Source organism: Calypte anna, chromosome 2 (genome assembly GCF_003957555.1).
Source record: "Calypte anna isolate BGI_N300 chromosome 2, bCalAnn1_v1.p, whole genome shotgun sequence".
NCBI lineage: Eukaryota > Metazoa > Chordata > Aves > Apodiformes > Trochilidae > Calypte > Calypte anna.
The window spans coordinates 109,055,768-109,070,641 of NC_044245.1; the positions used below are offsets into that span (position 1 = coordinate 109,055,768).

The following is a 14,874-nucleotide window of genomic DNA, read 5'->3' on the forward strand; positions in this document are numbered from 1 at the left end:
CTTGACAACACTTAATGACCACTGTGGAGGTGCAGTGCAATTTCTACTACCACATTTGATGTAGAGGTGGTAGAACTGAGAAGGTCTGGTATTGGCTAATTACTGTTAACAAGTGTTACTTGGACAAATTCACATCACGCCTCGGAAGCTCGTGTTGGTGGGAAAATTGCTTATGGCTTCAAATAGCATAACAATTTTTGTTAATACCACAAATCAAATGCAGTCAAATTACATTCTCATGGGCACTATCTGACTGCTAGGCTTGCTGAAAGCCTTTTTATTTCCACAAGGCAATGAATCTCTGATGCTGACAATTTTCTCGAGAGTGTTCCTTTTTTGCAAATGCGGGAAATATTTCTGAATTACTTTTAGGGTTATGCTATTTCACATTCAAAATCTTGGCAAAATACATTTGCCTTGAACTCTATTTTTCTATTTCTGTAATATTATGAAAACACTGACATAGTTAAAAAAATAAAACCAAACCAGAAATGATAAATACTTACCACTTGGCTTATATCGTATCCCCAAGGAAGAAAAAGAACTCCTGTGTTATATTTCTCCCAGTGTGAACACATAAAGTTAAACAAGACGATGCTTAAATATATATACATTGTATATACAGAAACTCCAGTCTTCCCATTGTCACGGGAACAGACAGAAAAAAAAGAAAGCACAAAAATTGAGGTAGCCCAGCTATCCAGCCCATGGTCAAATAATTCTCCCAGAGGAGTACTGGACTGAGTTCTTCGAGCATGTTTCCCATCTATGGAGTCTAGAAGGATTGGGAAAGAAAAGAAATAAATAATTAGAACACAAAAAAGGAGTAACTCTCTTCACATACATTTCACTACTGCCATATATAAAATATGGGAAAATTACCCTGATGACAGCAAACTGAAGAACAACAGGGTCTTTTGATACAATCATGGTAGCATTGCTTATAAAATATTTGCCTCAATTATAAAGTCATTTTTTCGTCCTTACATCAGCTCTTATACTCAGTGCCACCTTCCTTACAAGCTTTAGAAAGATATTCATAATTACCTGTTCCCAGTGGCCTTTAAACACTCCCATGTCAGTCTCTGCAGTCTCTATGAAAGTCCTGATCACTGTCCACAGGATTTCTTGCCTGTCTGTTGGTGTCGAGGAACCTCTGAGACTCCAGATCACTTGTGGGGTAAATTCAGGTTCCCTGATGCTAAATGCCTCAACAACTAACAGTTACATGACAGCCTCAAGGAGCAAATTTCACAAAATTTATTTGGGTGTGTGCCTGCATAAGATATTTAAAAGAGTCTTTTGGTTGAAATCTTAGGATACAAAAGTCAGCAGTGTACCAAGGTGATCAAGAGGGCTAACAGCATCCTGGCTTGTATCAGGAATAGCGTAGCCAGAAGGAGTAGTGAGGTGATTGTCCCTCTGTACTCAGCACTGGTGAGGCTGCACCTCCAATACTGTGTCCAGTTTTGGGCCCTCTCTACAAGTAGAACATTTTACTGATGGAGTTCAGAGCAACTAAGTTGGTGAAGGGTCTAGAGCACAAGTCCTGTGAGGTGCAGCAGACGGAACTGGGGTTGTTTAGGATGGAGAAAAGGAGGCTGAGGGGACACCCTACAGCTCTCTATAACTACCTGAAGGGAGGCTGTAGTCAGGTGGGTGTTGGCATTTTCTTAAAGCAGCACACAATAGGACAAGAGGAAATGGCCTCAAGTTGTGCCAGAGGAAGTTTAGACCTGGCTGATTCTGTGATATTAGGAAAAAATTCTCACTGAAAGGGTTGTTAGGAACTGGAACAAGCTGTCCAGGGAAGTGATTGAGTCACCATCCCTGGAGGTATTTAGAAGACCTGGAGATGTGGTGCTATAGCTAAAAATGGCTATTGATAGCATTAGTAACCCAAAAATGATTAGACATACAACACAGCAGAGTGAGACCAAAGATTCCACAGCTGCTATAGATCATATGCTACTTACTTCTCCAGATTATTTGGCAGTACTCTGAGTTTTGTTTAACGTAAATATACTTCAGGGATCTAAACCAGGAAAACATGGGATTTCATTTGGTGCAGATTTGAAACTATCTCCCTATTGTAATACTTAGACAGCTGTGAGATGTTCTCTGCTAAAATACAAATCTCTTGAGACAGTTCTCAGAACTCTAAAAATTAAAGATCTCATAAAGGATTTCAAATATGGCTTGCCCCCTTCTATAGCTCCATCCTCTCTCCATTAACACTGCCACTGAATTGCCTGCATCTTACTGAAAAGCACAGAAAGAAAACTATGTGTATAAACTTGAGGTTACTTAAACTGTGTTGTTTTAAATGCAGATGTTCTTCAGTCTATTTTAGGATGCTTCTGAAACTTAACTAGTAAACAGGTATGTAAACTACCCTAAACTGTATATGGTCTTTCATATTTCAGGAACATCTATCCCATGTCTATGTTTTACTAAAAAGAGTCAGGTTTATAATGGTGTGGTGAAATACAATACTAATAATTGCAAAGGACAAGGGGAAAAATACTGGAACTGTATAACATTTGCAAAATTGAATTTTCACAAAGCTTTACCCACATTCTCAATGTGGCTTCACTAGCTTTTAAAGAGACTGAAAATACTTTGGTTTAGGTTTCTGTTTCATGCCAACCTTGGTGTATGTTCATAGTGGACATACACTGTTCCACACTTCCACTGCTTTAGAATTCTTTTGTTAAAATTTTCTCTCATAAAGTTTCATAAACCCTAAGTTTTATTTAAGCTTGTGTAACTTTTAAATAGTGGAATTCAAGCAACAGCAAAGAACATTCCATTTTACAGAAAGGGAGAAGATATCAAACCACCTTAACAAAAGGGGGGGAATGAGCAACATGCTAGGGAATTTGGAGAGTAACTATGTCATTAAAAAGAAGCTGAGAGAGATTAAAGCTGCATATTTGGTTAGTTATTATGGCTCTTTGCAGTGTTCCAATGGGAAAACTTTGGCCATGCTGAATTAATTCTGAGACTAAATATTTCACGAGGTGGCTTGGACAGCAGAAACAAAAATCAGAAAGCACATTGGTTTGTTATAGCTTTGCCTGTCAACATCATATTCCTTGTCTTCCAAGTATTACGAACTGTACGTAGGCCTCCCTGGCAAACCTACATGAAGAACCTCAGAAGCTGAATTTATAATTAGTTTTCGGGGGTGTCATACACTAACAGCTCCAATATGTAATTCCTCTTTATGAAACAATAGCCAGTTCATTAATTTCCCTACAATTACCTAAATGGTTTTCACAAAAGAAACTACTGCTTCTGCTAATGATTACAGAGAGCTGTTATGGAAACAGACTGGTAGTCAGCTTCAAGGGCTGCTGTTCCAATGATTTTTATGGTACAACTGCAGATAAATTCTGGACAAAAAAATTTTGGCACAAACTCACTGCTTGATTAGAAATGGCAAGGCATCTACAATGCAGAGGAAGATGTTTGCTCAAGGGGATCCACCCAGTTTTATCAAGAGGGCTCTACATGCATGGATCTGAGACCAAAACTTGTCAGCATCTTTGTACAACACTGCAGTGCACATCTAGAACACATTTATACCGAGCCTGGGTATCTTAAGTAAGGCACATAGATGTATGGCTACACTCTGCAATGCAGGGCCTTATGAGAACCACCTCCAAAAGAGAACGTATGTTTACACTGCACAGTGCACTCCATGTCAATATGCTGCCTTGAGTACCCCCAAAAAACCAAACAAAGGAGCTCTGTTGCACCATGTTGTGGAGAGACTGGTTTGGAGTGTGTTAGCTTTGGAAAAGAAAGCAAGAAACATGCCAACATCTCATCCCAAGGTCTGCATCAGTTCAGGTCTGTCTTCACAGCACCACACAGCAAGATGCAGCATGTCTAAAATACAGCCATGGTAGGACGGCTCTAAGTAAAAACGGAATATGCAACTGAAAATGAGGCAGTGGTGTTACAGGAGAAAAAAAAAAACCACTTCATCTCCATAAGCAGCTCAGACCTATGACCACATTCATAATACAGAATCATTAAATGTTTTGAGTTGGAAGATCATGTAGTTCCACCTCCTCTGAGTGGGCATGGACACCTTCAACTAGACCAGGTTGCTCAAAGCCCCATCCAGCCTGGCCTTGAACATTTTCAGGGATGGGGCACCCACAGCTCCCCTGGGCAACCTGCTCCACCACTCTCAAAACAAAGAATTTCTTCCTAATGGCTAATCTAAATTACATTCTTTCATCTTAAAACTGTTACCCCTTGTCCTATCACTGCATCTCCTTCTCTCCTGACACACACCATAAGCACTGAAGTGTGTAACAGATTAAAAAACAATTCTGCACTCATTTTCCTTTTTCTCTGCTTTAACAATTTATGTTCCCCTACATCAAATGTGGTAGTGGAAATAGCACTGCACCTGTCTTTAGAAGCATCCTCTACTAACGCCAGCTTCACAGAACATCATCATTTGGGGACAAAGATTTTTGTGAAACTCAACAAAACCTCTACTAAGGAACAATTTCCACAGTTTCTCTAAAGCAATTTGAACTTTCAAGAGAGAAGAGCAACAGTCACAAAACCACTAATATGTAATTTAAAATTCTGTTGAATGAGTTTTTTAAGTCCTATGGATGCCTCTTCATCTCAACACCAGCACTAGTGAACTAGTAGATAAAACCATATGAAGATGTCAGATGTGTAAATTATTTAATTGTACTTTACCTAAAGCATAAGCACAAAAGGTGGTAAAAGCACTGAACAGCCACACCCAGGTGGGAACAAGTCCAGGACTGGTACCTGAAATAAATCAAGCAGTGAGTCAGTGGTTAACATCAAAAAAATCCATCAAGATATGCATATACACACAAACACAATGCCACTGATTAGCCCACTGCAACAAACAGATTGAAATATTTGGGGTTTGACCTGCAATCAATATAGGTCATCAATGAGCTGTTCCAAAGAAGTGATGAGCAGGTTGGAATATGCTTATACTGTCAAGAAGAGAAGGGAGAGTGTTTTGATCCTCAACTTACTCTAGTATTTTACAAAATAATGATAGTAACTAGGCAAAAATTTTCATAGGCCATGGGAAGACTACCCAGTAACAAATTAGTTAATGTTTATGTAGTATCTAAATACTAAAAAACTGTAGTTTTTCAAGCATGATTATAAGCACTATTGTGGGTTTTGTACAGCACTTTTACCATAAAGATCTGAACAGCAAATTTCTGCCCTTAGGCTAGGACAGATATTAGCACCTTTTTTTTCTCCTTGAAAAGAGGAAATTAATCTGGAAAATAAAACTGAGCTGGGCAGAACTCAGGGTTTTGTTCTTGCTCTGCTGATCACAATAACCCACGGTTATTATTGCTCTTCTAAAGAAATCAATCTTTTTTTCCAAAGAGCATTCTATGTAAATGAAACACAATCCAATAAGGACTCTGCCAGCTCTAGGAACAACTGTATTTGCAAAGCCCTCTTGAGTTTCTAGCATTTGGCACAGAACCCAGGGAATACCTGGACAGAGGGATGTGTCCTTGCTGAACAGGGAGATGCCAGTGGCTAAACCAGTGCCCTGACCCAGAGTGCCTCATCTTGACACTCTGAAAGAAAAAATGGCAATTCCTGACTCCTAGCTGCAAACTGTCAAACTCTAGAATGAAAACCAGCTGTTCAGGAAATTAAATCTTTTATTTCTGATCCTAGGTATGGGACTGATATATGATACTCAAAGGCTCATTAGGCTGCATGAACGTTTTCAATCGATTGAAAAATGATGGGCACTGTTTTCCTGTGGAAATGAGAATAGGTTTGCACAAAGAAACCTCAGCTCTAACAGACTTGGCCACCATTTCAAATGTCTTCAAGTTCAATGTGTATCTATCAGGAATGTGTGAAGATAAAATCACCCCATTGAAAGATCTGTGCTGGATGCTCCCTTATTACAGAATGTAGTAAGTATCAGCTGCATTGATAAAAAACCAAACAAAAAACAAGTGTTTGAGGATAAGGCCAGATAACTACATAACATGTTGGTCCTGAAAACTTAATGCCCATACAAGATTATTTTTGAACCAAAACTCTTAACAAGTATCCCCACTTCTAGAATAGTTGTCATAAATGTACCAATAGCTCATGCCAAAGTTTACCTCTTAAACTTAACCATAGGCACAAGAAATTGAAGGCAGCAAAAAACCCTAAAAATAATTGTTTCAGGAAAAAAAGCATTAAGCCTTCTCCAAATTTTCTAGTTTAAATAAAAGCTTTTAATATATTAATCACCTGGTAGATGCTTACTACTTACTGTAGGTTCAGTTGGTCTGAGAAATCCCAAACTGACCCTGCTCTATGTTCAGGAGCAATCAGCTCCAAAAAGCTTTGACTTGGTCTGCTATGAGGGGTAAATATGGACTTGGACTTTGAAAGGCCTAATTTGAAGAAGAGATTTGTTTAAAAACTATTTCTTGTCTAGAAGCAGTCTTGAAAAGGGGGAATATGGAGTAATGAAAGGGGAATTAACTCATTCAGGCCTGGATTTAAGCATTAGGAAACATGAAACCAATTAAAATTTTATGAGTAACATCAGGGTGTATTTTGGCTGTGTTTTTAAATCCTGGCATACACTTTAAATAAAACGAAGTATTCTCATAGACTTCAAGAAGCACATGCTGAAACCCATATTTAGGGATGAAATTAAATAAGCTTTTCCAATAAAATTATGTAAATTTATAATGCCATGTGTGAGGTCAGATCCTACTATATAGACATGGAGCCTCATGAAGGGGAAGAGTGAAAGACTCAGCCATTACCCCCCCTGTATCAAACACAAGTATTACATAAGCAGCTCTGTAATTCTGAAAAATCACAACATGTGGATATTTACCTGAGGCAGTGTAATCCCAGTCATAAAAAGCTATTAGAAAGTAATTAATTAAAATAATGACAAATCCAGAGAAGGTTAACAGGTTGGGAGCAATCCACAAAGGCACTATCTGTTAAAAAAGAAAGAAAACATGATATTTCAAATTATAAGTCCTGTTTTAATTGAATGTTTAATTGCAGAGAAGTCTGTATATTACATCAGTAATGTCAATTGTGCATATATTCCATATTTTCAAACCGAAATACATTTTCTGCAATCTATTTTCAAATTTAATCCTTTTGCTTGATCTTCATGACTGCAGTAAAGTGTAATTTTTAAATGCCATGTTTCATATGTTATACACTGTCCTTATTTCCCCTGTCAGCAAGGAAAGCTTCTTGCAATTTTCTGTATCACATCTGAAAGAAGACTGCAGCACCCCAGTGTGGCAACTCAGCATCCACGTGGCAGATTCTTTAAGCATTCTGTTCCCACACTAGAACAAGGAAATTTCTAACATATGTCAACAATTTCCAACTCAAAACATCAACAAAATCGGACAGATTCAGAAGATCTCCCTGATAGGACCAGCTCTCTTCTTCTCTGGATCGTAAAATTTCTGCATGTCTCCCTCTTTAGCCCGAAATTATAATCACTCCATTAATTCATTTGACTTTGTGGAGCACTGGAAAGGACTCTCCCTCTTCATCTAAGTCACAAAATCTTTAACTTTGTGTTAATCATTCTCTACCATTTATCCCCAGTGGCTTTAAGGTATTCCTTAGGCTTCAACAAGTATCCTTTCAGGTAACACTCTTCCCAAGTTTCTCCAAAACGTTTCCTGCAATAGCAGTTCACAGCTTTCTACGGAATTTTTATACAAAATATATTTTCAGAAATACCAAATAGCAACCACGACCATCACCCAAACACAATGAAAATAAAAAAAGATATTGGAGGCTTATAATAAAATTCTCTGGAGCATCTAAGGACTGAAAATGTAAGTAAAGTACTTCAATATTAGAAAATATTACAAAACAATATTAAAGAAAAATAAATTAAATAACTGTAGATAATAATAATTAGGATAATAATAATAATAATAATGATAATAATAGTCTTGAAATTGAATTATTTAATTCCTCTGGACTAACTGGATGGGCAGAATAATAAATATTTGGTTATTTATTTATTATTATTAATTTATTTTATTAATTTCCTTTTATGTTTCCTCTCTCCTATGACTACATGAAAAAATTGTATATAAAATTCGAATAGTTGGGCTGATTACTTACCCTGACTTAATCCTCTTTTACTACTACAGAACAGTTAATAATATTCAGGACAAAAAATGATAATGTACAGTGTAAACTTTCAAAAATCACATGAAAATTCCTGAATATTTTCCAGTTATATGTTTTAGATGTTTTCTTTAGTAATACTGGGGAAAATATTAAACCTCTTTGTTGCTTTCCTTATGACCAGGATTTTATCACTAGTTTTAACATACTGCATGTCAGCTCCTCCAGTATTTAAAATTCATCATGGAATGCATATAACTAGAGAAAAAAACCTAACACATCAATCATTCTGAGACTTCAAAACCCCAATTCTCAGTCCCTAAGAAAAAGCAGATGAGCAGGGGTTCCCTAAAGCTGGTTTAGGAGAAGCCCCGTGGAGGAACCCTTCACCACATAACCTCCTCTTCTTACAGTGACTGCACACCCAGCATGCAGTGACTGCAGCACAGCTCCTCATTTTGCTCCTTGGGGATGCAGAAACCTTGTAGGTTGGAGGTTTGATATGGATTCCATGCAGTGGGATTTATCTGATCTCTGTGACCTCACATGAAGTAAGAAGGACAGATGCTGAAGATCAAAATAGCACCTTAGGACAACCTACGGATGTACAGTTTACATGGATATACAGATGCCATCCAATGTATTGTTTTAAAATGATGGATTTCTCCTCCATGATCCACAATAATTGTTGATTATTAAATAAAGTGGGATGCCATAAATGTCTGCCTTCTAGTTAGGCTCATCACTTTAACTGGTCACAATGTCATTATGCAGTTATCACAGGAAATTATTCATGCTCAGACAGTGCAAAAATTGAAAAAACTGTTTTAACCCCACTTATTTAGTAACTTCATGTATTTTAAGGAGAAAACCATCAAAGTGTGTTGCTATACTTGCAGTCCCTTTGGCTAGTAAAGACACCATGAAACACAGTCACAGGAGATCTATCTTCAGGAAAACAGCCTCTCCTACAGTTAAACTCCTAAGCATACTCTTTTGATCCTTACCAAACCTGATTTGACTGGGTATTTGGAAAGACCTCCAATTGCAAAGTCTCTTTTGCTATATGTAATGTCCCTTATTCTTTTGGTTAGCACTGCTCTACCATCACCTTATTTCACAATCCAAAAATTACAGGGTATTAAAGATTACTATAATACATCTGTTGGAAAAATAACACCCTGGGTTTACTTGTATCCAATAGAAAGATACATTGCAATCTTTATTATCTAAGTAACAGACAGTAGAAGTTCAATACATCAGTGAGCTACATGACTGATACAACTGGGGGTGCCCACTGGGGACAATCACATCTGCTCTCTGGCAAAACCTTTGTATGATTGAACCTTTTAAAAAAAACTTAGGTTCCACAAAATACTGACTGGTTTCTGTTTTAATGGGTCTATTAACCAGTCCTGCTAAAAGCCTGAATACAAACAGCAAATCTTGTAATTTATTAACTGTCTATTTGGATAATAAGTGGTAAAGCACACATATTTATATAAAACTCTATTCAAACTTAAAATGTTCACAGAATGTCAGGTTGTGAAGAGACTCAAGGATCACCTGGTTCAACCCTTCTGATATTATTGTTTATATGATATGTCTCTGCACCCTGTCAAGCTGAGACTTAAAACTTTCCAAAGTGGGGGAATCCACCACTTCCCCTGGGAGACCATTCCAATGTCTGACTGCCCTACAGTGAAAATTTTTCCTCTTGTTCCTTAGTCACTTGAGACCACTGGAAATCTATTCATGCCCAATTCTAGCTATAAAATCAAAGTTTATGAAGGAAATGGGGGTGGTGGTGGTTTGTAATTTACTTCAGTGAAGCTGGCATGCACCTATATATCCCAGAGGGACTTCCTCCTTCTACTCTCATTGTCCTGCACAAATGTGATTTCTCATGAATACAAACAGAGGAGGAATACTTAGTTATTGCAGTAGCAAAGTAACACTATCTGTCAGAGAGTGCTTTATTGTGTGTTATTATAAAATACAAATTGCCTATTAAAGGCAATAGGGCAGAGGACTGACTTATTTAAAGACAAAATTGCATAATCAGAATAGTTTTAAATAACATGTAGGAAAAGTTAGTTGTTACTCTGTAGTTTCATATAGGTGTTGGTATAGTTTCATACAAGGTGGAAAAGCTGTCATGGACAGGAGTATCTCAGAGTATTTCAAACCTGTTATAGAAATCTACAGAAATAGACACAAAAGGTTACCCCCCATTCTGCTTTCTGGATTATAAACACATACATCCAAACTCAAACTGACACAGCCACAGAGAGATGGACTTGAAAGAGGGAAGGGAAGAAGGTAATGCTCAGGATTTCCAGGTGAATTTCTAACTTAAATACACAAATTCTCTTCTTTCCTGGCACCCCTATCACAGGTAAATGAGCTGGGTTATGACATAATGCTTTCAGTCCTTACATATATCAACATCCCAGCTTATAAATTCACACACATTCTCTTATGTCAGGTTCTTCATTTCTCAGAACATAGGAAATATGTCTTCCAAACACATTTTATTTTATGGAAAACAGAGAAACTTGTGTGGCTCCAGTTCAGCAAACTGAAGGGGAAAAACAACTTATACCAGACAAGTTGCCAGAGCCAAGCATGGCAGCTTGTTTGGCTCATCAGGTAGTAACATCTGCTCAGAAAAATGGGGATGGGTAATAGTAGTCAGAGACTCCTTCTCAGAGGTACAGAGAGACCCATGTGCAGACCTGACCCACTCACTGAAGAGCTCTGCAGCTTACTGGGGGCTAGAATTAAGGACATCACTGAAAGATTGCCTGAAGTTGAACAGCCCATTGACTATTATCCTGCAAGACCACGGAGCAGATTGTCCTAACGACCCTGCTAAGACATGTGGAAAATAAAGAGGTGATTTGTGAAGCCAGTATGGCTTCAGCAAGGGCAAATCCCCGCCTGACAAATTTGGTGGCCTTTATGACAGGGTCACAGCATCAGTGGACAAAGGGAGAGCGATTGATGTCATCTACCTGGACTTGTGCAAAGCATTCAACAGTGTCCTGCATGACATTCTGTTATCTAAACTGGAAAGATAATAGAGCTGACAGAAGAACCACTCGGTGGATAAGGGATCTGCCTGGATGGTTGCACTCATAAGAGTTGTGGTCAACATCTCAATGTCAAAAAGGAGAGCAGTGATGAGTAGGGGTTCTCAGGGGTTGGGCACTGTGGCTGGTGCTGTTGTACATTTTTGACATGGGCCATTGGAATTGTTTGCACTGTCAGCAAGTTGGTCCATGACACCAAGCTCTGTCGTGTGGTCAACATGCTGGAAGGAAGGAGGTCATCCAGAGGGACTTTGACAGGCCTGAGAGGTTGTCTTGTGCAAACTAATGAAGCTCAACAGGGCCAAGTGCAAGGTTATGCAGCTGGCTTGGGGCAATCCCAAACACAAATACAGGTTGAGTGAAGACTGGATTGAAAAAAACACTGAGGAGAAGGACTTGGGTGTGTTGGTTGGTGAGCTTCTCAACATGAGCAGGCATGGCAATGTGTGACTGTAGCCCAAAAAGCCAACCATATCCTGGGCTGCACCCAAAGAAGTATGGCCAGCAGATCAAGTGAGGTCTTGTAAGACCTTATTTGCTGGAGAGCACCTCTCCTATGAAGACAGGCTGAGAGAGTTTGGGTTGTTTAGCCTGGAGGAGAGAAGGCTCCAGAAACATCTAGAGTGGCCTTCCAGTACCTGAAGGGAGCTGAAGGAAAGTTTAGGGAGGGACTTTTTACAAGGGTGTGTAGTTGGAGGAAAAGGGGTAACAGCTTTTAACTAGAAGAGGGTAGATTTAGATTAGACATTAGGAAAAAATTCTTCACTTTGAGGGTGGTGAGACAGGATGGGGTTGCCCAGGGAAGCTGTGGAGGCCCCTTCCTGGAAATGTTCAAAGCCAGACTGGAGGGTACTTTGAGCACGTGGTCTAAGTGGGAGATTTCCCTGCCCATAGCAGGAGGTTGGAACTAATGATCTTAAGGTCCTTTCCAAGCCAAACTATTCTACATTCTATATTGTAAAATATAAATTCAATATTATATTCTAGATGACAGGATATTATGATACTTATAAATCAAATAGGAAAAAAGTAATTTTTTTGGTGAACAGATGAGCAGAATTTTCTTGAACTCATTTTGGAACAAAAGTTACTGCCATTCCTGGTTTCAGGATCTAGCAGGAACAAAACCATTCTAAGCAACTTCAATCCATATTCATATTAAACAAAAAGTTAAATTTTGGCCAACACATTGGTGCTCACCCATTCTCATTTTATCTCTAAGAGCCCAAGCAAGATGACTCTCCTGCAATCTCCATTACACACAGCTTTACCCCACAGAGCTGTGCATTCCCAGCTTCTCTTCAGGACTTTGATTTGGCCTTGCAGTGTCTTTTAAAGTTAGAATGACTGCTGCTACAAAAGCTGAGAGCAATAGGACTTCTCTTTCAATACTTGTGATGCATCTGAGAATCATACTGTAACACCTGTGAAACAGAGGGCAAAGCAGAACATTCACTGCTGTATCTTCAGGGTTCAAACCAAATCAAATGCTGGAGTACAGACAGCACCTACATTTTTTATAGGATCTGTCATCCTGTGCTACATGGGGACAGTCAAGAATGTTGCTTTTCTTCTGGGCAAACCCTGAAACCATTAGAAGAACTTATCTCCAAAGGAACTTTTGTGCTGGTAACACTGTTCCTTCAATTTGATAGCAGATGAACAGCCATGAATCTCCTGCACCAAAGTGCAAGTGCACAGTAAAGCCTCTGCTCATCCATGACAGACTCCAGAGTGCTGGGATGGTTTTTCTGCTTCATTGTTTTCCTCAATATTACGATGAAAATTATAATAGAGTCTCTGAACTGAATTAAATAATTCAGTTTCACATCTCTGAACTGCTTTTCTCTCATATCATGTTCTGGTTGGTTTTTGATTCTTAAGTGAGGCCATATTAACACTTTCATGAAATTATATTAAGGTTACAAACAAGACAAGATTTTCCTGCTATAACAAGCATAAGCAATATCTGGATTTTAGAACCCCAAAATGGTGGATCCAACAGCACTCTGACCACATACATCCTTTTCTTTGTATGCTTAAAGGTTTGCTTTCAAGTCTGCTCCAACCTAAAGATTTCCTCTAAGAGGCAGAGGCAGAAGTCATTGCTTCCTTTGGGATCAATAAAGTTCATCTTTATTTGAGATACAACTTCTTTTTTTTTCCAAAAACAGCTAACTAATTGTGAGTGGTATTATTTTTAAAAACTGCAGATCATAATTCATTTAAGAGATGCCATCTTCCAATCGTTATGGTGATCATGGTAACAGCTCTTTTTCTTTTCTTAGAGAAATGCCTAGCTTCCTCCAGCAAGTACCCTTGGGAGAAAATGAGACAGCACTTGCATAAAATCATGTGCACAGCACAGAGATAGAGCCATGCTGTTGTTAGGTGGCATATGCTGCACAAAAATAATTTGTGCTAAGTAAACCCTTCAGTGTCTGCAAAGCTTTTTAATGAAAGATGGAGGAAAGAGATGGATGTATTTTGAATAGATTTGAGAAAAAAATAAAGCAACCTTGCTTTTCCAAAGAAAAAAACAAACTGCAAAATTCAAACAAGCATCTTAAAAATAACTACATATTCTGTAACATTTGTTTTCTTCTAAACAGATGTCTTAATTTCAGTTTTATTAACCAATATATATTTTTAATTAAAATACATGCTATATTTAAAATCAATTCTTAAATTATTGTGTGATATTTCTATTAAATAAAATTCTTACCTCAATAATTTTATTCCAGATAGGCTGCATAATATACACAGATAAAGGATTCGTATCCACAGCACTGTACTGTGAGGAAAAAAGCAAACATGTTAAAGAAAACACTGAACTATGCATATTTTTCCTTCCCCATATATCCTTCAGCATCTAAGAACAATCACTCTTGAGTGTGACTGGTGTGAATTTATTTTATTCTGAAGACAGTCTTAATATAATTTAAAAGCACTGGCCTGGTTTACAATTACCTTGTTAGGAACTATATGTTACATCCCAAAAATTAAGGCTGGTGAAATGGCAAACAGTTCAATAGTCATATTTTACTGTTAAATTCTTATTCATTCTAGAAGTTATCCTATAAACCTCTGCATTTCTACCATATTTTGGATGTAATACCTTTATTTGCATTTACAGTAATACAGACTCTGGCCAGTAGTACATTGGTAAAATGTAATGTAGTGTAATGTAAAGTAATGTAATGTAATGATAGTCCATATGGAATACAATCATAAGTGCAACATTATCTCACAGAGATACACAGCTTTTGACATACTAAAACAGGTGCACTTGCATTATGTTAATTTATGAAAGGTGATGTTATTTTAAAAATAAGCTCTAACACAGCACAGTTCGTAACCACAATGAAACTTCCCACCTGGACACAGTAAAAACACGGTGTTATTAACTTAAATAAGAACATATCTTATTTTGCAAACAAAATATTTCAGAAAGCTGAGCCCACTCCAAATTTCTGTTGTCTACTTTCTTCCCAGAGAACAGTATCAAGCTTTATCGTGCCTTGAGATTGCTGAACAGACTCAGAACAACCTGCAGAGGAATGATCTTAACTGATAACACCTCTCACAACCATGTTCCCAA

General features: G+C 37.9%; 1 protein-coding gene across 1 annotated transcript in view; it reads right to left on the reverse strand.

Annotated features, from left to right (window-relative positions):
* The window catches only part of LOC103531876 (ethanolaminephosphotransferase 1), a 38,212-nt gene extending 24,151 nt beyond the window's left edge, over nt 1–14,061 (reverse strand). The window contains exons 1-4 of the mRNA XM_008497568.2: nt 13,999–14,061; nt 6,899–7,007; nt 4,735–4,809; nt 507–775 (exon numbers count right to left, since the gene is read on the reverse strand). Of these exons, the coding sequence (XP_008495790.1) occupies nt 507–775; nt 4,735–4,809; nt 6,899–7,007; nt 13,999–14,028 (483 nt within the window). The 5' untranslated portion in view covers nt 14,029–14,061. The remainder of the gene's footprint in view (nt 1–506; nt 776–4,734; nt 4,810–6,898; nt 7,008–13,998) is intronic.
* Between the last annotated feature and the right edge of the window lie 813 nt (nt 14,062–14,874).